The 24,276-nt window shown below is 39.7% G+C and overlaps 3 protein-coding genes across 6 annotated transcripts in view; all 3 read left to right on the top strand.

The window, feature by feature from the left end:
• zcchc7 (zinc finger, CCHC domain containing 7) overlaps nucleotides 1-6,566 on the top strand; it is a 55,339-nt gene extending 48,773 nt beyond the window's left edge. For all 4 annotated transcript variants that reach the window (XM_008412461.2, XM_008412475.2, XM_008412468.2 and 1 more), the window contains exons 8-10: nucleotides 2,668-2,763; nucleotides 2,914-3,031; nucleotides 4,512-6,566. In XM_008412461.2, the coding sequence (XP_008410683.1) occupies nucleotides 2,668-2,763; nucleotides 2,914-3,031; nucleotides 4,512-5,116 (819 nt within the window). In that variant the 3' untranslated portion in view covers nucleotides 5,117-6,566. The remainder of the gene's footprint in view (nucleotides 1-2,667; nucleotides 2,764-2,913; nucleotides 3,032-4,511) is intronic.
• A 630-nt stretch (nucleotides 6,567-7,196) lies between these two features.
• On the top strand, nucleotides 7,197-18,599 carry pgm2 (phosphoglucomutase 2). Its single transcript, XM_008412484.2, has 13 exons — nucleotides 7,197-7,420; nucleotides 9,155-9,322; nucleotides 10,377-10,568; nucleotides 11,258-11,341; nucleotides 11,504-11,697; nucleotides 11,778-11,967; nucleotides 12,065-12,162; nucleotides 13,162-13,342; nucleotides 13,999-14,092; nucleotides 14,756-14,885; nucleotides 14,962-15,154; nucleotides 15,956-16,089; nucleotides 16,327-18,599. The coding sequence occupies exons 1-13, from the start codon at nucleotides 7,346-7,348 to the stop codon at nucleotides 16,427-16,429; spliced, it is 1,836 nt and encodes a 611-aa protein (XP_008410706.1). The 5' UTR covers nucleotides 7,197-7,345; the 3' UTR covers nucleotides 16,430-18,599.
• A 91-nt stretch (nucleotides 18,600-18,690) lies between these two features.
• Nucleotides 18,691-24,276, top strand: part of tbc1d1 (TBC1 (tre-2/USP6, BUB2, cdc16) domain family, member 1) — a 62,811-nt gene continuing 57,225 nt past the window's right edge. The window contains exons 1-2 of the mRNA XM_081608780.1: nucleotides 18,691-19,156; nucleotides 19,993-20,614. Of these exons, the coding sequence (XP_081464906.1) occupies nucleotides 19,149-19,156; nucleotides 19,993-20,614 (630 nt within the window). The 5' untranslated portion in view covers nucleotides 18,691-19,148. The remainder of the gene's footprint in view (nucleotides 19,157-19,992; nucleotides 20,615-24,276) is intronic.

Here is a 24,276-nt window from a genome sequence, read left to right as displayed (position 1 = left end):
CTCGTACACACAAGCGTGTTTGCTCCTCGGATTTTGTTTGATAACTGTGTGTATGTGTGTGTGTGTTCCTTCAGATTGTAGTTTGTAACAGTCTGAGCTTTGTGTTGGCCGAAGGATTATCACAGCTTTGCCACCAGCAGCCAAGGCAAGGAGCAGGAGTAGAGCAGGGCTTAGTCAGACGCGACATATGTGGAGGGACAACTGTGGGAAAATACATTTGTGTCTGTGTGTGTCTGTCTGTGTGTGCATGCGTGCGTGTGTGCGTGTGTGTGTGTGTGCGCGTGTGCGCACGCTAACAGTGCGCTGGTGTGTTTATGCGTGTTCACATGGGGATGATTGGCTGTCTGTGGCCTTTGAACCATTCACCCACACACACAGGTCCTAAAACTACCCACGAGTGTCTTTCCGGGATTCCCTTTACCTTGAGGTCGACCAGCGTCTCGGTTTCAACACAGTTCAAGAAGATCCATGAGGTCCAAAAGCACAAACTCTTGTTCTGTATCTGAAGCGATTGGTTTTAAATGTTTTTTTGTAGTTCTCGTTTCTGAGGATCCCATATGTAGAAATAAGGTGGGAGATTAACTTGGCTTTTTGAATAGTAGCTACTTTTTTGTTTCCTGTTTTAGGTCTGCTAAAATTAACCAAATATATTTTTATTTTCCAAAATGCCAAAGGACAGGGAGACTTTTTCAAAGTTCCGTCAAACTCAGAGGATTACTTTTCTTAGTGTAGGTGTCATTGCCTAAAGCTTATGGTTTATGTCAAGTGCTTTAGATGTTTCTACAAACTTCTTTAAAGCAGTTTGCTGTAATTTTGGTAAATTTCCCCCAACAGAGCTGTTGTACCTGAGTTTGTAGACAGCCTCGCTCTCACGCCTCTAGTTCTGTCCACAGATGCCCTGCAGGACTAAGCTCAGCGCTTTGTGATGGCCACTTCAAAACCTTGACTCTGTTGCCCCTAAGTCAGTGTTTGGCAGATTTGGCTTTATACACAAGATCAATTTGTGCAGAAGCTTGAACTTCCTGGATGATTTCTTGAGATGTTGCTTCAGTATTGTTTCTTCATGATTTTTCCAGTGTTTTTTTTTTTTTTTTTTTGAGTCCTTGCACTCAAGGAACCTATAATCAGTTGATGATTATTTCATTAATTGATTCATCATGATTAAGCTAATTAAACATTGCAGCCCAAATTCTGACCAAAATGTGTTCCTCTTTGGAATACGACATTCACCTGATTCCTAAACAATATGATGACAGAACTGTGTTCATACAGTGTGTATAAATATCATGGATGAGCTGTTAGGCTTCCAGTGCAAAACAGACCAAACTGGGGTGATCTCCATAGGTTCCCCTTGTTTAAATACTTACGATGGGCTCTAGAAATGTGGAAGTATTTCAGGGATAAATGGTTCTTTCCTTGATTTAATATTGGTTGAGGCAGACAGCGACCCACACACACATTTGAAGAAAGCTTTTTACCAGCATTTCGCAGAACTATAACAGGTTGGTGGGAGAATACGAGGGGATTTAATTTCTTCTTTCTCCCTCTGCTATGCTTTGCTTCATTCAGTCCGTGTGCTGGATCAGACTACGTGGAGATAACGCAAGCCCAAGGTCAGGGAGGAAGAGACCTGCAGCCAATTTACATGAGAGATGAATGGGAAGAGGGGCAGGAAGGGTGGAGGTCGGGGTGGGGGGGCTCGAGACCGGGACTGTGATCTCCTTAGGGTGCACACGCCTGTGTTAATATGTGTGTGTGTGTGGTTGCGAGAGGTCTGTGATCTCCTGGCCTTTGTGATGGAGATGGACCCGGCAGGCCCGACCCGATAATGACGCGACGCTCTAATAGCATTCATCCCTTCTACCGCAAAACTACTCAAGCGGAAAAGAGAGGGAGAGAGGGGAGGACAAGAAAAAAAAAAAACAAATGTGAGGGGTAGATGTTGGTTTGCAGGGGGGTGGGAGGGTTAGAGGTGCAGGTGGGAGGGGAGGTGAGCTAAGCTATGTTTAAGAAATGATGGGGGCCACAAATCATTTGTAATCTCAGAATCAGGGTGAGGGAGAGAGAAGGGGGACCATAGGTGATAGCGTGATGGTGTGTGCAGCTCTGGGCTTGTGTGTTTTAGAGAATAGCATTAGATGTGTGTGTGTGTGAGACATTAGCAGTAAATGCACTCTGCCTGTGTCTCCTTTCTCTCTCTTTATCAGTGTATATTTGCTGTGGGCGCTGGAGCATGGAAGGCTTTCAGAACACTGGCCCATAGGGGACGGGACCCTGTGTCCAACACACACACGCACACACACACACACACACACACACACACACACACACACACACACACACACACACACACACACACACACACACACACACACACACACACACACACACACATTCACACACAGTTACTTATCATATAGGGTCATTACAGGCCTCTAACTATACCTTGGTAATCAGAGGTTCATATCACCGACCATATTCAGCCATCCTCAACAATGGAGAGCATGGGAATGATGGCAGAGGCGAGGGGGACTGGCAGACAAACGGAGGGCCTAACCTCCATTTTATTGTCCTGTTTGTAGATGAAACACAGACAGATGGAGAATTAGTAAAAGATGTTGGTTTTATAATTACAAGCAGGTTTGATTTCTGTCTTTCTTTCCTCAGACTAAGAAAGGTCCTCCTGTGAAGCAGCCGGGAGGCGACAGTGATCAGCCTGCTGCCTACTGCTACAACTGTTCCAAGAAGGGACACTTGGGTTATGTGAGTTCCTTAATCTGTCTTTGTCCTTCCAGGTTGGATTTCCATTGTCTTGTAAAAGTATTTACACCCTTTTTATGTAACAACCTAAAACTTTTATACAAACTATAATTTTTGTCGATTTGTGATTACATTTGTGCACATTTTCCTCAGGAATGTACAAAACGGAGGATGTTCAGTGGGGTTTTTCCCAGCTACCCTTTCATCTGTCACTATGACACTGTGAAGGACATAAACCGCAGACTACACAGGATGAAGATAAAGGCTAACGGTAAGTCACACAGAGACAGCTTAAAAGGAAAAAGTAATATAAACAAATTAAGGTTAAGGTTAAAGACAAATCCCCCCTCACCCAATCAATTTTTTCCTAAAAAAGTCCCCAATTTTAGCATACAAGAGAAATCCTTGACCATTCCTCTTTGCACAATATGTCTCTCTAGAGTTTTTTCAAATTCTCTCTACTTTTTAGCTCACCCCACAGCTTTCTTGTAGGATTTGGGTGTGGAGGCTGAGATGGCCTTGAAATAAAGTTGATTAGGCATTTATTTCTGTGATTTGGCCAAATGTTTTGGATCATTATACTCTTGCATCACTTAAAGGGGAAGCATCTTCATTTTCTTGACAGAAATCTTTTGTTTAAAATCTCCTGCTTTCCCATTCCAGCAAGATTCCCCTGGTCTTTGTAAAGTAACAGGCCCACAGCATCACAGATCCTCCACCTTACTTAACAGTGGGCATAAATACTGCTTAAAGTCACCGTCCTAACTTAGGAAGATCAATTCACACATTTCAGAATGTAATGACATGCTCTCTTGTCTTTCCCATTTTGAAGAGTGGCTAAGAAGAATGCGTTTCTCTTGTCACGGCACATTTATACACCAGAGAAACAGGAAGTCATGGTGGACTGATTAGTACCGTATTTTCCGCACTATAAGGCGCACCTTCAATGAATGGCCTATTTTAAAACTTTTTTACATATAATACGCACTGCATTATAAGGCGCATAGAATAGACGCTTCAGTTTGGGCTGCCAATTTGTTCCGTACACTATTATTACACATCCACATTTGTAAAGAAGTGGTCCCCGAGTACTTTATATAGTAGTCTGCCCCAGTCGTTGTTTCACTCACGGTGTTGGTGTTGCGATATTGTGCCCAACTGTTTTCTGGGTAACAGAGACCAACCGACACGCTGCCGCCACAGTCTCTGTCTCTCTTCCCCCGCCCCTCCGTACCCCTGGCTTTAAATGTATTATCAAACATTATTAACAAACCAGCGTTCTGACAACTATCCCAGCATGCACCGCGCACTTCTTCTTCTACGGGGGAAAATGAAGTCGGCGGCTGCTTATCGTAGTTGCTAGACCTGTTGTGGCTCAATATTGGTCCATATATAAGGCGCACTGGGTTATAAGGCACACTGTCGGCTTTTGAGGAAATTGAAGGTTTTTAGGTGCGCCTTATAGTGCGGAAAATACGGTAATGCCTCAGATGCATTATGTTAAAGGGATTGCTAGAAGTACCACTAAATGTGACAGTTAGTAATTTTATTAAAATATAATAAATAATTGTTAAAAGATGAATTCTTCAAAAAATTTCAGTGTGAGATTCTGAATTTATTTTAAGGCTTTCTATGTGATACCAGTAAGTGTGGAGGGTGCTATGAGTCTATATTTTCTCTGTACAATATCAAACAAAAATAAATATTATTTGAATGTTTAAATCCTTTATTATTTTTTTTTTTGTTCTTAGATATGGGAAGAATTGGGAATCTGTCTTCTGGATCCCCAGCCCTTCCAACCCCTGGACCACAAAGGAAGAAACAAAAAATCAACCATCAGAACGCCAGCCCCGACCCTAAGAATACGTCTCACCAAAACCCAAACAGCTACAGACCAAGTCCAAATCACATCATCTTCAATGTTGACGACTTTAATGATGATACACCCAAAACAAAGATGGCTAAGCAGCCCAAAAGTGGTGGTAGTGCAAAACCATGGAAGCCTAAAAGAGCTGTTCCCACCACAAGAGACCCAGTGCCATTGAGTAAGCTAGTTATTGATGAAGCAGATGACTTTCCCAGAGGAGGAGGGCCTCAAGGAAACCAGGAGGAGAAGATGAGAAAGAAAAAGAAGGGCTGTAGAACAAAACAAGTTAATTCATCTATAGCAGACCATGTTTTTAGGACTGGAGGAGAGCAGAGTCAGGACTCAAAATCGTCAAAAAAGAATCAGACTGGAGAGAAGAAAAGACAGAAGGGACGTTCGAATAAGACTGCCAAAAAACAACTGCATGGAGCCACATATTCAGAAGAAGATAACCTGTTTCTCATTAAACAGCGGAAACGCAGCAGATAGTAGCACGGTGTGTTAGGTTGTGACAGGTTGTGTCAATTTATTTAGGAATATTTTGTTATTGAGTTTTAAATCATTGGAACTGAAGCCAGAATTATGTCTCTAAAACCCTTTATTGGATGTTTTTACAAGAACCATTTTGCATCCAGGTAACAAAAGTTGCAAGAAGTCAGATTACTGAATGCTAATTCTCCTCAACAGTCTGTAAACACAGGGAACCACAAGTATTTTAAATAACCAAATGTTGCATCCAGGACGTCCATTGCAACAGTAACATTTATCACATGAAAAATTTAGTGACAGGTCATATTATGAACATTTGTGTTATAAATAAATACAAGTGTGTTATAACTCACACTAATATGAATGCTACAATCTGAAACTAATTACTTATTTTGTGTTTTTAACAACATCTTCAGGTGTTCATTTTCACCGTGATTTAAGTCAAAGAGCTCAAATAGCAGATATTGCTAAATATTCAAACTGTTAATAAAATGGTTGCTTTGTATGATCAGACCAGTTTGACAGTTTTTCAATTTCTTTGTGAGACGTGATCACTTGTTAGTGATAATTAGTTTTGTTGATAAGATTTGGGTTACAGTGAAGCATTTTCATGATTCCTGCTTGTTTCTACACTGTAAAGTTAATTCCCTGATACGCTCTGTAACTGAAGTACAGTACGATCCTGTGCTCTAAACACTGCTTTGACATTTACCTTGTTTTTTCTCTTTAAACGAAAGGAAAAAGTGTTGTTTTTTTAAACAAACTTGGAAATGAGTTCTTTCAATGTGAACTCTAAATATACATTTTATTGTCAGTTTTAATAGTTTTTTCAAAATGAATGTTCATTCCATAATAACATCTAGGTCTGAACAATTCTTGTTGCCTCTTGCTGCACTGTGGCTCTGATGCTGATCTGCAAACAGTCCCAAAACAAGGTTTTGATTAAGTGAATCACTAACATCCCTTTAAACTATGCTATGGAAAGTTTTTGTTGTTGTTGTTGTTCATGTGCATTTGTTAAAATCTCACTTGAAAGTGTTGATGCATCTTTGAATATGAGAAAAGTGAAACATTTTCACTATTAAGACATCATAGTTTATGAAGATGACATGTTCTGCTCAGTTTCTAGCTTTTTAGGACAAAATGGCTTGGCCAACTTTTAATGTTTCTAATGTACTAGTTAGCATCACAGCTGCTAACCGTGATGGTAAACATTGCAGGAGTGGACTAAGTCAGATCCCATTGTCCCTCAGAGAGAAGCTTGCCACAATGATTGATGCTTTTTCTAACACTGGACATAAACTCCTGGGGTCAAGTGAATGTTGTGTAGCATTGTTAATTTGCTGCCAATTTTTAGTTTCAGCACATTATCTTACACATTTTTAGCAGAAAAGTAATGTGTAATGTGTAAAAATTAAAATCAAAAATAAATTTGATATTTTATGCAGTGCCCCCTTTCTTCTAATTGATGTTTTTTGAAAAGAGAATATTTTAACAGATGAGCAGTGTCTGTCTCCAAAACAAAAAACCCAACAGAAACGGATTCCTGATCCATTAGTTGATCCTTTACTATGTGTTTTAGGCTTATTACCTTGTCAAATTACTAAAGAAATCTATGAACAAAGATTATCCTGTCATGTTTTACAAATTAAAGTAAAACATGTCGTATGCATATTTCTTTAAGACTTTTCTTTAAGCCTTCAAAAGAGATTTAAAGACTTTTTATGTAAGCAAGCCTATTCTGCCTCCACATGATTTTTATGATGTTGATTTTATCTACGATTTTAGTTGCACTGTGTAGCACTTTGAGATTTTTGCTAATGAAAAGTGCGGTACAAATTAAATTTATTATTATTATTATTATTATTATTATTACCCCCAAATAAAATTTATACACGTGATTCCTATCAGAAGTGAACGAACTGGTAGATAAAGAGACTTTGTGTTTTTAATCTCTGCATAGCTTGAGCCATTTTGCAAAGAATGCAAAAGGTCTGGAGTGTTTGGAAGCGCTCAAAATGTTAAAAGCTTTTTCCAACGGCTCCTGAACGCCTCAGTACAGACGTTGCCGGTGACGCGTTACGTCGTTTCCGCCCCATGTTCGCCGTCAGGTGCCGACATCCGCATCTGCATTTGTGTCAGAGAGAGCTGCGGGCTCGGTTCTTTATACTCTTAATAACCTGACTTGACGGTGTGTTGATCCGGACCAAGAGGTGGGAAGAAAAAAAGATGGAGGACGGTTTGAAACCAACCGGCGACACCAAGCTGGACCAGGCTATCCGGCAGTGGCTGCAGTATGACCGGGTGAGCTCACGGGGCTAGCCGCTTAGCTGACTCAGGATTCTGGGGTTTCCAACCACTACATTTATGGGAACAGCCTAAAAATCTAGACGGCTCAAACGTAACTTTAGTGTTTATACTTTACCCCCACCAAAAACAATTTGTGATTTCCACTGTTTAGAAAATTGGGTACTTTCGTTGTGATGCAATTATAGACTGGCTAAACTGAATCAAAATGTGAGAAATTAACTTGTCAAGTATTTTATGCATACTGTTTTTCAGTATTTTCCGAGTAGGTAAACACATTTATGTGATGTTATTACTGAATAAACTAAGAAGGAAAGGGGTCACAATGAACAGCTGAAAAACACGAGCTCAACCATGTATATTAGAGAAACCGAACTCAAAGTCTCAATTTTAAATCTCTGAGCAGACAGATCAGTTTTAAAGGTTTGAACTCAAGGAGCGTAGCAGTACAGATGAGGACAGATATTGATTAAAAAATTATGAGTTTACTTTTAAAGTGGGAAATGGGTTGCTTAAAGCAGTGATTTCTAAACCTTCCAGCTTCTGACCCAGAAAATAAAAAACACGAGTCAGTGAAGACTCATTTCCACTGAGTCAGATTAAAAGGTGGCATTTGCAGCCAATATGTTGTGTAGTATGTTGGTTAGTTATTTCCAAGACCATCTTTATGTTTTTTTATCAAATATATTTTTTATAAAGGTTAATTTCTGAAGAGCACCTCAAAATCCTTCACCAATATCTAATGACTATGACCACAAAGTACACTAAATTTAGAGTTGCCAATAATTAAATAAAAGTACTTATAGTAGACCTATAACTAACTAATATAGTTGTTAGTGCTGTTTGTGTTTCCATTACAGTCTTGTTTAATTAACTTGTTATTAGTAAGCCACAAACTTATGTTGATTATGAAGTTAATATTACTGCCAACAGTAAATATTAACCGCTAACTGTTAACAGACAGCCAACCTATTTTCATCCATTTCATCAAAAATGTATTCATCCTGTTAACTATCAAGCCTTTTTAATTTTTCACACAATCTGGTTCACAAAACATTTGCAGGAAAGTAGCTAATTTTTAATGAGTTTATATAATTATCATAGTCATGTTAGTAATTATAGAAGGCTGACCAGCTCAGGTCCTAAAGAGACATGCAGTGCCACCAATTAGAGCTTTCAGGGGACTCAGATTCATTAGTCTTAGGATAATTGTGTTAAGAGGGTCTCACTGAACAAGACAAGTCTTACTGAAAAGACATTTTCATCTCCTTCTTGGTGTGCCACAAATGATTGAAATGTTCTCATCTTTCTCTTTTTTTCTTTTAAAGTTGTTTGTACAAAACTGAGAAAAATACATATTTTTATACTACTGTATTTTATCATTATTTTGTTTGAGAACGTCTGAGGTCAAAATTACTCTAAACGTATTCTGCTTGTTGAAATGTGTTTGGGACTTTCACCTATTAGACTTGCATACTATTTTCATCTGTTATAAGCTCTCAAATTTTTGGAATTTAGGTAGTGTTAAGCAAAGAAAAAATTATACAACTTCTTTTTGTCAGATTTGGGAAGTCACGTGGCATTGCTAAAACTTGATATAAGATGCCACAAACAAATTTTGTAGCCCAAACCTTCTCTTTACCAGATAAAAACCTAAAAGATTTTCATTAAATAATAAGTCTATTTGTATTTCTGACTATAGCAAAAATATTTTGGGTTTATATTTCGTAGAACCCCAAGACGATATCCCTGGTGCAGGACCTGGTGAAGGATGGATCGATGGAGGCTCTGAAGAAGTGTTTCTCCTCCAGGATGGAGTTTGGTACGGCTGGGCTGAGAGCCGCCATGGGCCCCGGCATATCCTGTATGAATGACCTCACAATTATTCAGACCACGCAGGTTGGTTAATTGATAAGCTACTGCTAGACGTTAAGCATTCAGGTCACATGAGTGTCACGTTAAAACCTAAAGCTCAAAAGCGTCTGTATGTCACCAGTAGGTTCTTCCTGTACATTTACCCGAAACAGTCGGGCCTTTATCATTTGATTCACATTACACTATCAGCAGGCAAGAAATGTTGATAATAGTCCTCTCGTAGTAAAATATATTTAAAAAAGCAACATATATATGTAACGAGAGAATGGTGATAACCAATACAAGAGTAAAGTTATGGATCAATCTTTGTTAAATAACCCCCCACCTCACTCTTTATAGATCTTCATGGTGTTGCATTTCTCCCAAAACCCTGAGGAGTGTATAATCGAGAGAGTGCGTGGCTCCGATCACAGGTTCATTTCTATTCATAGCGAGCAGTAAAACACCCTTACTCCACACATCAGTACACTCTCCAGAAAATTGCGTTAGCTCTCCGTTTAGCGGCTGTATATGCAAGTTTGGCAATAATTCCTGTGATTACTGTTCATCGGTTGGACTTTCTGCGCAAATATTGATTAATAGTGTAAAGAGGAATAAAGAGGTGAGGAAATGGAAAGTTCAATTTTTTCCTTTTCCTTTTTCTTACTTTTTTCTTCTCTTCTTCTCCTATTAGACCAAGTCTCATGCTGGCTGTCACCTGATTTCAGCTGAAAATCTGGCCAATCAGATTAGTTGAAAGAGGTCTGCTTCTGACTGACAAATACTTAACCAACAGTACTTCTCCCCATGCATTCATGGACCCGCAAATAAATGATGATTGGAGTTATGCACTCTCTCAGTTAATATGCTCTGTTGTGATTGCTTATTATTGGCAGGAATAGGATGCCATATTTAGCAGCAGTTTGCTGCTGAACCAGTGGAAATAACTACTTTCATTTGGAGGCTCAAACTATTTGAATATGAACTCTTTGCCAAGCCAGAAGACGAGTTTCTATCAGTGTTAGAATATCAGACTATCTATAAGCTAACACCAGCTTACTGTCTCTCAATCATTCAATCAATTGTTCTGATGTTTCAGGGTTTCTGTTGCTACCTGGAGCAGAGTTTCGATAACCTTAAGGAGCGAGGCGTGGTCATCGGGTACGACGCACGCGCCCACCCTACTAGCGGGGGCAGCAGCAAGCGCTTCGCCAGCCTGGCCGCAGCAGTTTTCATCAGCCGAGGAGTTCCTGTCCACCTCTTCTCTGAGATCACCCCAACACCGTTTGTGGTACGCTCTTAAACATCTGTATTCTCTACTTTGGGGGCGTTAATTGTGTCTAATATACACACCAGATGGTTAAAAAGAGTTTGACCACATTAGAAGCACATTAATTTGCTTTGAATGTTTGTCAAGTTAAGACAAACTTGACTTGACATAAAAATGTCAAGTCAAGTTTGTCTGCTGTCAGGATTTTAGTGTGATGGACGTTGTGAGGACATAAGCTCCAGGGCAAATTCCATTTAAAAAGTCGCTCAGTTCTGGTGCACAACACGTTACATAACACACAGATTTCACAGGTTGTGTTTAGGATATCGTCATGTTCTCTGTATTTTCTGTCCAAACACGTCTGCATTGTTGAGCCCAAACTGCACACATTATTCTGCACCCAAAGTCAAAACCTCAACCTGTCAATCTAAAGATTTATCTATAAAATTTAAGCTTCGTGTTGGACTTTAGTTTTTAGCCTTTTTCTGTTCTTGTATGTAACAAATCTAAAATTTTCACATTTCAATGTCAAATGTTGAGAAATGAACTTGGACGTGAAGATCTATGAAATTGATATCTAAAAAAAGTGCAGAAGAAGAATGCAAGCCTGTCATAAGGCAGCTGCTTAAGTTTTATAATAAGCTATTTCTATATGTTTTCTGTTTTTGAAATGTCATGCTGACATCTTTCTCACATTGTTCATTTTGCAGCCTTTCACAGTTTCCCACCTGGGTCTGTGTGCTGGCATCATGGTGACCGCCTCTCATAACCCCAAGCAGGACAACGGCTACAAGGTACAACTGACTTATTTACATTTTGGTTTTCATCAAAAGTGCATTAGTATGTTTTTACCCGGAACCATAACGCTGTCGCAGACCATCGTAGTTCATTTTCTGATCTTTCTCACAGGGAAACAGATGGGAAAAAAATCTAAAGGATAAACTTTTTCTTGCCAGGTTTACTGGGAAAACGGCGCCCAGATCGTGTCTCCTCATGATTCTGGAATCTCCAAAGCCATTGAGGAGAACTTGGAGCCCTGGCCGGCATCCTGGAACACAGAGGAGGCCCTGAAGGCCGCCTTGCTGAAAGACCCCTTCCAGGATATTAACACGCAATACTTTCAAGCCATCCAGAAACACTGTCATCACAGGTACTCCATAAGTTTAAAACAGTTTTGTGTAGTGTGTCATGTGGTACAGTGTATAGATGATTTAACTTGTTTCTTTGCAGAGAGATAAACAAGAAATCAGAGGTGAAAATAGTGCACACTTCTGTGCACGGCGTTGGTCACACATTTGTCCAGTCGGCTTTCAAGGCTTTTGATCTTCACCCCCCGTATCCCGTAGAGGAACAGAAAGATCCAGACCCTGAATTTCCCACCGTCAAATACCCAAATCCTGAGGAGGGCAAGGGAGTTCTGGTACGCACTGAACACTAACCCAATGCTCTCCACATGTAAATGATTCAGCCACTGCCGTGTTTGTGTTCATTTGGTAATTTTTCGGTTTGGTTCGCAGACATTGTCGTTTGCTCTTGCAGAAAGGGAAGGAGCCTCTGTGGTTTTGGCCAACGACCCTGATGCTGATCGATTAGCTATAGCCGAGAAGCAGGAAAGGTTTGTGTTTCACATTTATGACCTTAGAAAACCACTCAAAAAAAGAATCACACATTTCTGCAATGGCATTTTTATGAATGCTGACGCGTTTGTGTTATCAGAGAAATAGAACGGCTTAAAATAGTTTCCTTTTTTTTTTTTTAAATGGCACAATCTCTCTGAAAACTTTAGGAAAAATCCACTTTTTTTTCTTCAGTGCATCTATTTAGTGGAAGAAAAAAGGTAAGAAATTGTTTTAAATAAAATCTCCAGTTGGACAATCATTACTGTTACCTATGGCCATCCTGTTTTAGATCAGCACAACTGAGGCATTTTTAAATGTAGACTTACATGTCTAAAGCTGATCAGAGTTTGTAAGATCTTCAAATTACTAATTGATAACGTCTTGCTTTTTCTGGAGTTTGTTGTTTGTTTTAGCCACTAACCTGGATGAGGGCCAGTAATACAAATTAACATTTTGCACATTGACCAGGAGGTTAAAAAAAAAAATCTTGACAGAATTGGCTCACTGGAATAAAAATCCACCTTCTTGCATGTCCACCTCAATTACCAGACCTACTTAGAAGTTATTCACTTAAAAAGTGAAGAATAAATAATAAAAATGTTGCTTTTACTCGTATTTTAGATGAACTCTTGGGTAGCTGAATTTGTTGTAACATTTCTCCAGGCCTGATGTCTCTTGACACTGAATAAATGAGCTATGTAATTATATGATTTTTTTTTGTACTTTTCATTTTTAAGTTTTCTATGTGAGGGTATGCTACTGCAATTATATCAATATTAACTTAGAGTTTTTTATACACTGTTATTTATAACCCTTTTAACCCATTTTAAATCACAGTGATAGTTCTTTTTTAAAACATATTAGCTAGTTGCATTCTTTCCTGGTTATAAAATGTCTCAGATATCGTCACCTCTGACCAGTTACTCGTGATGTAATTCTGCCTTGGAGACTGAAATGCTTCTTTACCTTTCACCTTCCTGTCCCGTGTGACTCAGTGGACAGTGGCGCGTGTTCAGCGGTAACGAGCTCGGCGCGTTGCTCGGCTGGTGGATGTTCCGCTGCTGGAGTGAGCAGAACTCTGGCGCTGCCGCGGTGAAAAACCTCTACATGCTGGCAAGCACCGTGTCGTCCAAAATACTCAGAGCCGTCGCTCTGAAGGAGGGCTTCCACTTTGAGGTAATACATTCAGGCTTGCAAAATGTTTCTGGTAAAACATCTCTAGAAAAAATTTGTAGACTCCAAGCATATCACAGTCTATTACAGGAAAATACTTTCTTGTAATTTTGTTTTTTTTACTTTAATTTTATATACAGTTAAAGCAAGAAATCTGTATTCACTTTTTATCCTGTGTTATTGTATCATAGAGAATCTTGCAAAATAGATTTCTTCAGTTTTAGTTCAGTTAGGATTATTAAGACGATTTCTATTTGCTAAATGTCAGCGTAAAGAGGGAACTTTCTTCACAGTCAGAAGACTTTAGTCTTTAAATTTGTTTTACTTTTGTCAAGCATTTATATTTCAACCAGCTTCTCACTGTAGTTTACTGGAGTGCTTCGGTTTACCACAGATGGTGATGAGTAATCCATCAGAACGATTAGCCATGACATCATAGTTTACAAAAAAAATAGAAAAATACAAAGTTGTCTGTTATTTTGACATTTAGCAAAAATAAATAAATTTTATTAAGAGGCACAGTTTAGTCTGATTTCATTTCAGTGGGGAAGAAAATGTTAGTTAAGTGACTTTTGTTTTATAGGCATTCTATGCTGTGACATGTTTCAACCCATATTTTTGTTGTTTTTAAAGACTTTTTTCTTATGATGTTTGGACAGGAAACCCTAACGGGTTTTAAATGGATGGGGAACAGAGCCAAAGACCTCTTGGACCAGGGAAAGAGTGTTTTGTTTGCTTTTGAGGAGGCCATAGGTAGGCACAAACACAAACTGATGTTATCGCTCTGTTAAATCACAGAGTGACTTAGATTAAAATGTCTGAAGGCTTGTGTTTTATTTGCCCTGGCAGGAAGTGTTTGGATTCTTTCCTATTCGTGAAGATGTCTTTTGAGTGTTTTGTTGGCTGCTTCATCACAGCCGTCATATTAAACTAGGTTATCTGAGTTGGCAAATAAGGAAACTAATGCCTCAAAGTGACATTTTGGTCAAAGCCTGTTGTAAAGATGAATTGAAAATTGAAAACGACTTTCAGAATAATTCATATGAGTTAATTTTCAATCAAATTGTCCTATGGAATGCCCAAATTAATCAGCTTACCCTTATCTGACTTTTTTTCAATTAGTCTTAAAAAAGAATAGTTTGATTTGTTAAACAAGACGAAAAGACTGAAGAGATGTTGAGGAAAATCCGCAAACACTGGCAGGTTAAGGATTGTAGTCAAACGTGCGTCAATGGGTTCAGGATAACAAATAGTTTGTCAAACACAAACAGCATAGTTTGGAACACTTCCATCTAACGTTATTATGATGCTGGAATTGGAATTGCATGCCATTATTAAAGGAAACAACAGCTGACCACCACAGCCGGGTTGTCACACACACACGGGAAATCGACTGCCTGTATGTGTGTGTTTCAGGTTATATGTGTTGTAACTCCGTGTTGGACAAAGATGGAGTCAGTGCTGCAGCTATCGCAGGGGAGTTGATTTCGTACCTGGCCACCAAAAACAAAAGCCTCTCCCAACAACTCACTACCATCTTTGAAGAGTAAGATGTTTACGTTGTGCTGATCTAACATTAAACTTACTGCCGACTAACTCTCACTTTCCTGCGAAATTGTCAGGTATGGCTATCACATCAGCAAGAACTCCTACTTCATCTGCCACGACCAGGAAGTAATCCGCAGTCTGTTTGAACGTCTGCGCAACTTTGGTGGCAAGAAGGACTCGTACCCGTCAGAATGTGGCCGCTTCTCCATCTCCGCTGTTAGAGACCTGACCACCGGCTACGACAGCAACCAGCCCGGCAAGAAGGCTGTAAGAAACCTGAACACAACATTAGAGCAGAATTTATGCTGGCATCGCACTGTGAAGGTAGAAAATACTACACCATCAACAATCTATTACTGGCACCTCTGACAAAAGCCTCAATTGTTAAGGAGGCTTGATGACCTCAAGATGCCACTCTTTGCTGCAGTTCTTCACAAATTTTCTTTAGAGATAATTCCTGTTCTTATACTTCTCTAGTTTATTTTATACTTTTTTTTTTACACACATAGCAGTGTTGTTGTAGCCACAAATGACGGACATACCTCATTCTTACTTGAATAGTATGCTTTCCTGTGTTTCCTATTTTGAAGATGGGTTACAAGAAATGAGATTCTGTTTCACATTTTATACCCCATGGAAGCAGGAAGTCTTGCAATGTTCATGAACAATGCTAAAACCTTTTCAGTTCAAAATGTCAAATAGAAAGTTTCTTCACTTGTTTAATGACTGATTTGTCTGAAACAGTTTTTTCCCTTTGATTTTTTTTATTTTTATTTGGCAAGATTATTATTCTGCAGTAAAAAAGCAATTTGTTTTAAAGATTCTTTACAGGGATGCAACTTTTTTTAATGGAAGATGCTATAGAAAGAAAGGGACATTTTCTTACAAGAATTTTGCAAGTAGATGATAGCTTAGCCATATAACAGTGGATGTCTAGGTTCTCTAAATGTCCAGGGAGTAAACGGTGACACAAAACCTGTCCTAAATACATTAAAATTTATTTTAAATGTGTTTACATGATGTTGCATTTCTTTTTAATCTCCCTCACACTCCTTCCTGTCCTTCCAGATTCTTCCTACCTCCAGCTCCAGTCAGATGATCACCTTTACCTTTGCCAACGGTGGCGTCGCCACCATGAGGACCAGCGGCACCGAGCCCAAGATCAAATACTACACTGAGCTCTGTGCTGCACCTGGCAACAGGTGAGGCAACTCAGACCGCACTATCAAGTGCATATTGTCTGAATATGGCAACTAAAATGTTTTAGTGGTCGTTGATTTTTGTGATTGTGTGCGAAACATTTTTTCAAAAGAATAAGCACATTTTTTTAAAAGTTGCAAAAATATTAATTTTATAATTAATCATGAACACTTTGTTAAAAAAATATTTAGAGTGTAACACCTGACTTCAGTTAATTATCATGTGATGATGCTTTTCAGTGATGTGACACATCTGAAGAAGGAACTGGATGATTTGGTTGATGCCATCGTTGAGGACTTCTTTGAGCCTGTGAAGAATAAGCTGCAGCCCAAGCCAGAGTAGCTCTGATGGAAACTTCATCAGAGCTGAGAAACAATGGTCTCTCTGATCGTCGTTTCACATCTTGATTACTCCTGATGGGGTTGGGTATTTTTTCCCCAGATAAATTAACTATTGTTTTTAAGTTTGTCCCAAGATCCTTAGATGTTTTACTAGTAATAATGACAAATTGTTTGGTTCATTTTGAAATAATTTGCATCACGAAAGCAAAAATCTCACCCCACTTTAGTAGAATTAGAATGAGTCCCTCTGGATGTTTATGTCTCAAGCTACTAGCCAAACGTTTCTATAAAATCAATCAATCAATCACTGTGGAGATAACATGTTGTGGCCAGTTTTTCTATTTGTTTTGCTACTTTTGTTTTAAATAAATTGCACACATTCCTCTAGTTACATCACAGAAAGCATAATGGAACAGATCAGATGTTTCGATTACGTCTATCTGTATTTTGTAGCATTTATTTATCCTGTGTGTTGATTGTCCACAGAAGCCAGTTACTTGGGAACATTCAAACCGGAATATAAACAGATGTGCACACTTTAACGTTCTGATATCAGTCATTACTGCTTCCGCTTTGCCAATCACAGCTAGAGTCAAATTCTGGCTCAAATGCATAAAGTTGGATTTTTTTTTTTTTGGTGCTCTTTCTAAAAAACCTAAATCCCTACTTTTTATCCACCTGTGTTTTTATTCCAAATGTATATTTGTCAGTAGAACAGAGATACCTCTGTAACTTTAAGTATACCTCATTCCTTTTGACCACAACGGTAAACCTGTGTTCCCCTTTAATGCCATAATCATTCCTTTTGTCTAGATGGTATTATGCTGTACGTTGCCTGTATTTGACATAAAACCCTCTGAAAACACTGTGCATTGTATGAATGCACTGCTGCTGATGTGAAAAGGTGCCCTGAAACACAGCTAAATCTTGGGAACTGCTTTTATCCTTAGAAATTATGTCATGTTGTTGTTAATGATAAATCTACCACTGAATCTTTAGACCTTTATAATCACTGCACATGTGGAAACTAATTGCAGAGTTTGCAGGTTTACTGGCTTTACAACAAACTCTGTCACCATGAGATATTGTGACTCCAGAGGGCGGTGTTCGCAGGGTGGAATGAGAATTCAGGTGCCTTCATATTTGGACAGCTTTTTTTAGAAAACGGGACCTAGTGGAACTCGGTGGATAGCCCACTGGTAAAAGTTCAGTCCAGGTTGTTAAATCTGTGGCGAAAAAGAATTTGCAGACAGTAGAAAAACAAGAAAACTCAATCAGTTTGAGTTTTAAAGTATGGACACATTTTCTCATAAAAGCTATCAAAATATGTGCCTGTATTTTAGCCTCTCTTCCCTTGTCAGTAATTTTTATTTTTTTATGTTTTTTATTTTTGATGGACTGTCAGAATTATGAAATCTTTTCTATAAATAATTCACTATAAATTGTAATATGGGTGATGAAAGCTGTCAGACTGTGTCCTTCTGTATTTCAGTCCCTGTTCATAAAGGCACTCTGGAATCTTTAATGGTTGCAAAATTTGGTGTTTGACTACAGAAAACAATTTTGTACTTAAAACTGGAGCAGTCTAGCACCACCTTGAATTTATTTAGTTCCATTACAGTGTCTAATAAGCGCATTAGTGCCTTCATTAGACGCTACCAGATGTATTTAAACTAAAATCTTGGAGCAGATAAATTAGTAACTCCCCCCTGTGATAATTTTCTCCGATACAAGTATGTCGGAAAATCTGTGTGCCGCCAGCCGGGGGCGCTTTTTCTTTCAAAACGAAATGGTACTTATTGAATGTCTGCTAGCATTTCACTGATAGGTGGCGCTACTTGCTGTAAACGTTATAAACTTTATGTGGAGCTGGAAGATTTATATCCTACACGGCTTTCCATATTCTGTCGGCTTGCCTTAATCAACTTTATCTTGGTGCCTTGACGGCCACTAGGGGGAGATATTGTGCATTCTTTCTTCTACACTCTGCTCATTCCGTTAAAAGAACCTATGTTGCGACTGACAGAGACTTTTCACACCTTCCTGTTACTTTCCAGTGAGTGAAACCTCTGTTGAAATGTGCTCTATTTTTTATGAGATGTTCATGGTTTCCTAAACGCTGTTCACACTGGCCTTACTTTCGCCACCAATAAAAACAGTTTCTAACAACACGGAAATCTTGTGTGATGAAATGTTGGGTCGGACATACAGTGAATGTTTATTAATTTACACCATCATCAGGCGCCGTGCACTTGTGCAGAGGAGGGAGGTCGGATCGGCCCTGTCTTCTATATTTAACTCGAGCTACAAACAGCGAGAGCCGTACGTGGAAAGGTCTCTCTCTCCTTCTTCTGTGGCGTGGGTATGAGCGGGCTGCTCGCTGTCCGACAGCCCTCCTTTTAATGCGTTTCTGCGGGTGAAGACACGCCGGACAGGAGGGAGTATAACCGGTAAGGTTGGTCCTGCAAGAGGAGGACATTAGACCGGCTTCAGATGATGAGATTGGGCTCTTTGTGGACGAGATTTATTTAAATCACTTAGATGCCGGTGTGTTGAGGACTGCTTCTTGCAGATTTTTTTTTTTTTTTTTCTCTCTCTTTTATGGCAGATGACATGTGAAATGTGTAGGTCTTTACTTCCGCTTGGTGTCTCAGTGTAGCGGAAAGATCTTCAGTCTGAGCTGACTCAAGTTAAGGATTTAAAATGAAACAAGGTCAACCATGATGAGGTGGGTGTACGGAGCCGCTTTGCGTGCGTTCTTCCACACTTATTCACATGATCATTTTGTTTACGTGGATGGTGTAATTTGATGATCTCCGAGCGGTCTTTGCATTTAAAATTAGACAACTCATCATAACCTTTCTCTCTGAAACAAACCTTGGGATTCCTGGTTTGGACGCACAAAAGGTCATATATAAGTTTCTCTGTATACATGTGTTGTGCTTATTTGTCCTTGTAGCTGTAAAAGTCACTCAACTTGTTCTCTGCTGGGTTGCCTAATTAAAACTTTTATCAGTCGGGCTTAAAGGACGAGCTGACTGTGCATTATGTTATAATTATGATAGAACTGGACCTCAATTTAGAAGACTGGATTATGCTGAAATAAATTTGCCTGACAGAAATTACACCTGCATCATTGTGAATTTTACATAACTGGATGCGAATTGAATCTGTTTGCACTGGTAGGTACATGTTTAGATGACATTTGCTGTAAATCTTTGCTGTATACAGTGCCCTGTAATATTCTCTTTAAATATTCAAATTTGGCCCGCTTTATGGAAGTATTTTTTGGGGGGGATTGAAGGAATAAATAAATCTAGGTTTCATTTTTTCCTTTCACTTCACAATTAGGACCTGCTTTGTGTTGGCTTCTCACATAGGATCTTGATCAAATATGGTGAAGTTTGTAGCTGTGCCATAACAAAATGCGCAAAAGCTCAAAGTCTAGGAAAGGTTTTGCAAAGCGATGCAAATAAATTGAACTTAAATGAATGAGGATCTGGAAAGATAACTAAAATTAACTCTAAATTAGATGTTCCATAACTTTTCACTGATGTTTTACAGGTATAGTGGAGGCCACTGGTCCTTGAAAACCATGGATGGACTTTACTTTGATGTGAAACCAAAAGAAAGTGAAGCCCAGAGGCCACGAAGCTCTGAGAAAACGCGACATAATCTAACCCCGAACAATTGCTCGTGTCCCTCCCTTTCACACCTCAACTCTGCGGCTCAGAGTCCCCAGAAATGTGCCGGTGCTTGGGATAGGGGAACGCCATGGAGAGGGCAGATGGACGAAGAAGAGATAAGATACCAGCTGACAATGATTGGTTTCAGGGCAGTTCACCACCTGACCTCCATGGCCATGCTGCCCTGGGTGGTGGCCGAGATCTGCAGGTCCTCCAAGAAGGATCCGGGTGCTGGGCCACATCATGCTGCAAAAGGTTCTCCTTCATGCAGCAATAAGACTGTGCTTCTGTGTGTGTCTGCATCCTGGGTGCGGTGTGTGTCCGTCCCAGCTGAGCGCCGTCTCTGGGACCCTCTGACACACACGGTGCTGTTTGAATGTCGTCCTCATCAAGTGACCAAGTTAATTCACAACAGCCAGGAGCCCAGTGTCTTTGCCTGCCTGGTGAAAGACTCGCTGAAGTGTGCCTGCTACGTCTTCCAGGGCCTGGACAGCACCAAGGTAGGCACCTGTGGGAATAAAGAGTGTCTTAACATGTGCAAATGTGTGCAGGGAAACATTAATACATACATATTGTAAATGCATGTAGAGTAGTTCTTTAACTTTTTCATATTTATTCACCTAACCCACAAACTTTATTTGAACTTTATTTGACCAACAGAGAGCGCACATTCAGAATCGTCACAAATAAAAAATCTTAAATGTGTGGCACTTGGACTGAGTCCCCTTTTACTTCGACACTCCTAAATAAAATCTAGTGCACCCATTTGCTTCAGAAGTTGCAGAGTTCACCTGCATATTTTATTTAATCTTAGTAGTGTAACTACATCTATTCTGTGAAGGCATCAGAGGTTTTTGGAGAACATTGATGTACAAGTGCATGAAGATCAAAGCCACATAACAGATAGATCAAGGAGAACTTTAAATAAATGTTAGGTTATAAAATATGGCAAGATTAAACTTCTCATTCAGCACTTTTTCAATTCATCATCTGAAAACAGAAAAATATTATACAACTGCAAGCTGATTATGGTACAGTCCCTCACCTAAGCTGTGAAAATAGAGGATATAATTCCAAGAAGCTGCCAACTATAATGCTGCGCTCCACAGATCTGGCCTTTGTGCGACTTTGGTAAAAAGCAGGTAATGTTGGGATTCAACAAACATGTAGAAAAAGATGCTGTGGCCTTACGGCTTCTTGTCCTGCATAGGAAATGCAGTTTTTAGTGGAAAACCATCACTGCACATCACTCTGAACGCAGCATCTTCATTGTGGAACATGTTGGAGGCAGAATCCTTGTTCTTTTCTTTATTGTTGGAGACCTGTAGCTAAATGTAGGGCAATCCTGGAAGAAAATCTGTCAGATTGCGGTGAAAGTTCACCTTCCAGCAGCACCATGACCCTAAACATAGCACCACAGCTACAATGGGATCAAAGTATGGTTCTATATTAGATTGGTCCTGTTAAAGTCTAGCCCTATATCCAGATAAAAATCAGTGGCAAGACCTAAAAATAGACATTAACAGGTGCTCTTATTCCAATCTTCAGCTATTTTGCAAAAGAAGAAAGGGCAAAGATTACGGTGTCCAAGTGTGCAATGCTGGTGCCGACATATCCAAAAAGACTTGAAGCTGTAACTGCACACAACTATAAAACTATTGTTTTCCTTTCACTTTATAAAAACACAGCACTTTGTGTTGGTCTGTCACCATTCCAATAAAATATGCTAAAGCCTTGGTTGTTACATGACAAAATGTGGAAAAGTTAAAGGGGTTTGAATATTTCTGTCAGGTTCTTTAGATATCTGCATTATAGCTAACTGGTCCTGATGACTAGATGATCAGTTTCTGTTATTCCTTTGAATAAATGTCCTCAAAGTATTAATTTCTCTCAAGTTTCCTTAAATCAACATGATAAAGACAGAAATTAGGTTTAGGTCTGCTACAAGTCTCGGGGAGACTGAACTGAAGTTAAGCAGGCGATGGAAAAGTTGAGGATCCAGACGCAGGAAGCAGCAGGTGAAAAACAAACACAGCTTTGTTGACTTACCGAAACTAAAAGCACAAAGTGTCGATGGAGAAAGTAAACAAGACTAAACCGTAAAGGACAGAGATCTGAAATAGCAGAGTGGATTAAGGAACATCTCCCAAGGTGGAGACAGTGGCAATCATCAAACAGGCAGAATGTGTACAGATCGGAGATAATGGCAAAATAACAGCAGCTGAATGACTGTAATCCGTGACTGAGGCCGGATGGTAGATAAACATGGGCAACTTATGTAAGAAATACTGAGAAAAATTATAAACATGAGAATAACAGCACAGACCAATCAAACCAAGGTAAATCTAGACAACTGTAATACCAAATAGATTATGACAGCTTAACTCTAGATTGTACACATGGTGTTGGAGGAGCTGGAAGTTCAGATCAGAACAGTTTCAGCTCATCCAGTAGACTTCAACCCTATAACTGCTTGGAGACAGATAAACATATTGAATAAATCTGTAACTATCCTTTCTCAGATTTGTATTTTGCTATTTGTTGGTGTGATCTGATGAACAAACCCTCTTCATGTCAGCGAAGAGCAGTTTCCACTTAAAATGAACCTCCCAGGGACCGTTTCAGAAGTAAATCCAGCTCTAAACTCTTTCAGTAAGCTTATTATTATCAACAAAATGAGAAAGGAAAAAAAAAACCTGGTGCACATTTACATAAGACACTGTTACGCTCCCTCTGTCCATAAAAAATACATTTTCCGTATTGGTAGTTGAAGGGGCTGACAATACGGTGGCCCATGGAGATGTGTGTTGGAAAACATGAGGGCGGCCTTATTGTTTTGATGTTGCTTTGCAGTGATGTAACTCTACCCCGAATGTCATTTTTCATCCAATCTCTTTTCTTTCTCAACATGAACTCTGATAAGTGAAGCAAGTGAGGCCTGTAGTGCTCTAGAGTTTGTTCCTGGATTTTCTGTGACCTCCCAGTTGAGTCGTGTTGGTTAGGCCAGCCACTTCTAGAAAGGTTCGCCACTGTCCCACACTCTTCTCCTTTTATGGATAATGGCTTTTACTGTGCTTGACTGGAGTCCCAGTTATGTTTCCACATAGCACCATGTTGACGTCTGCTTACAGAACTCATTCGACATTATAAGGCATAACTCTAAAGGTGACATGAATTATGACCTTTAAACCAAATCTAAGAGGATGTTCCAGCTACTCTCCAGACTATATGCATTTTCATAAATCAAATGGAGCTCTCCCTGAATAGGTAATAAACGCATCAACACAAGCTCAAGCTGTAAATATTGATTCGGTTTATAAGATATATGGCATGTAGGACAGAGATGGGAATTAAGAGCAAGGGTCAGTGTGGCAGGGACTATATTTGTTCTTTGTGTTTATTTATATGATAAAAAGCTGGCTGGAGGTTCAGTGTGACTGCATTGGTATTTAATCGGACATCCTTCTGCAGCCCACCTACGCTGGGCTTTTATCCCATTCGTCACCACACTGTGTGTACACTGACACACTCTGCTGACCTCTAATCCTTTCAACTTTCCTCCACATGGCGTGAGCTTCCAAAAGCCTCTGTAGGAGCAGCAGAGCTGCAGCTGCTGCGGGCGTCGGGTCAGAGACATCAGATAGCATCCCACGGCTCAACATACCAGAGACAATGAGGGATATTAGACGCAAAGCTAAAGGAAGATGCAAATCAAAATGTCAGTATGACCTTAGCCTCTACGTCCCCCTTGCTGCTCACATGATACATGCGCACATGTTCTGAGACTGGGGGGTCGTATAACAAATACCTGCATGCTTCGGCCGGCTGTGAGCACAGCCTCCATGTGCTGTGGAGTGTACTGTAAATACTACTGAGCGTACGCCGTAGCAGAAATAAACACAGACTTTAGAAGTCTAAGCGTGTTTCTGGGGTTTCTTGCCTGAGAGAAAAGGAGAGTGCATCATGTTGCCCATGCCAGGATATGAAACCATGTTACCATGGAGACCACTTCCTGTCATAGTGTGTTTGTTGTGGAGTTTATGAGCGCGTGAGTGCTTGTTGTTCTAGCTATGCTCTAAGCCCTGTTAGAAATGTGAGGACGATGGTGGCGATGATGTCAGACTGACCACCTGTTGTGATCCGGTTCTGTCAAGCTGGGGTT

Source organism: Poecilia reticulata, chromosome 1 (genome assembly GCF_904066995.2).
Source record: "Poecilia reticulata chromosome 1, P_reticulata-male-v2, whole genome shotgun sequence".
Classification (NCBI taxonomy): Eukaryota; Metazoa; Chordata; class Actinopteri; order Cyprinodontiformes; family Poeciliidae; genus Poecilia; species Poecilia reticulata.
This window is presented reverse-complemented; position numbering and strand designations above follow the sequence as displayed.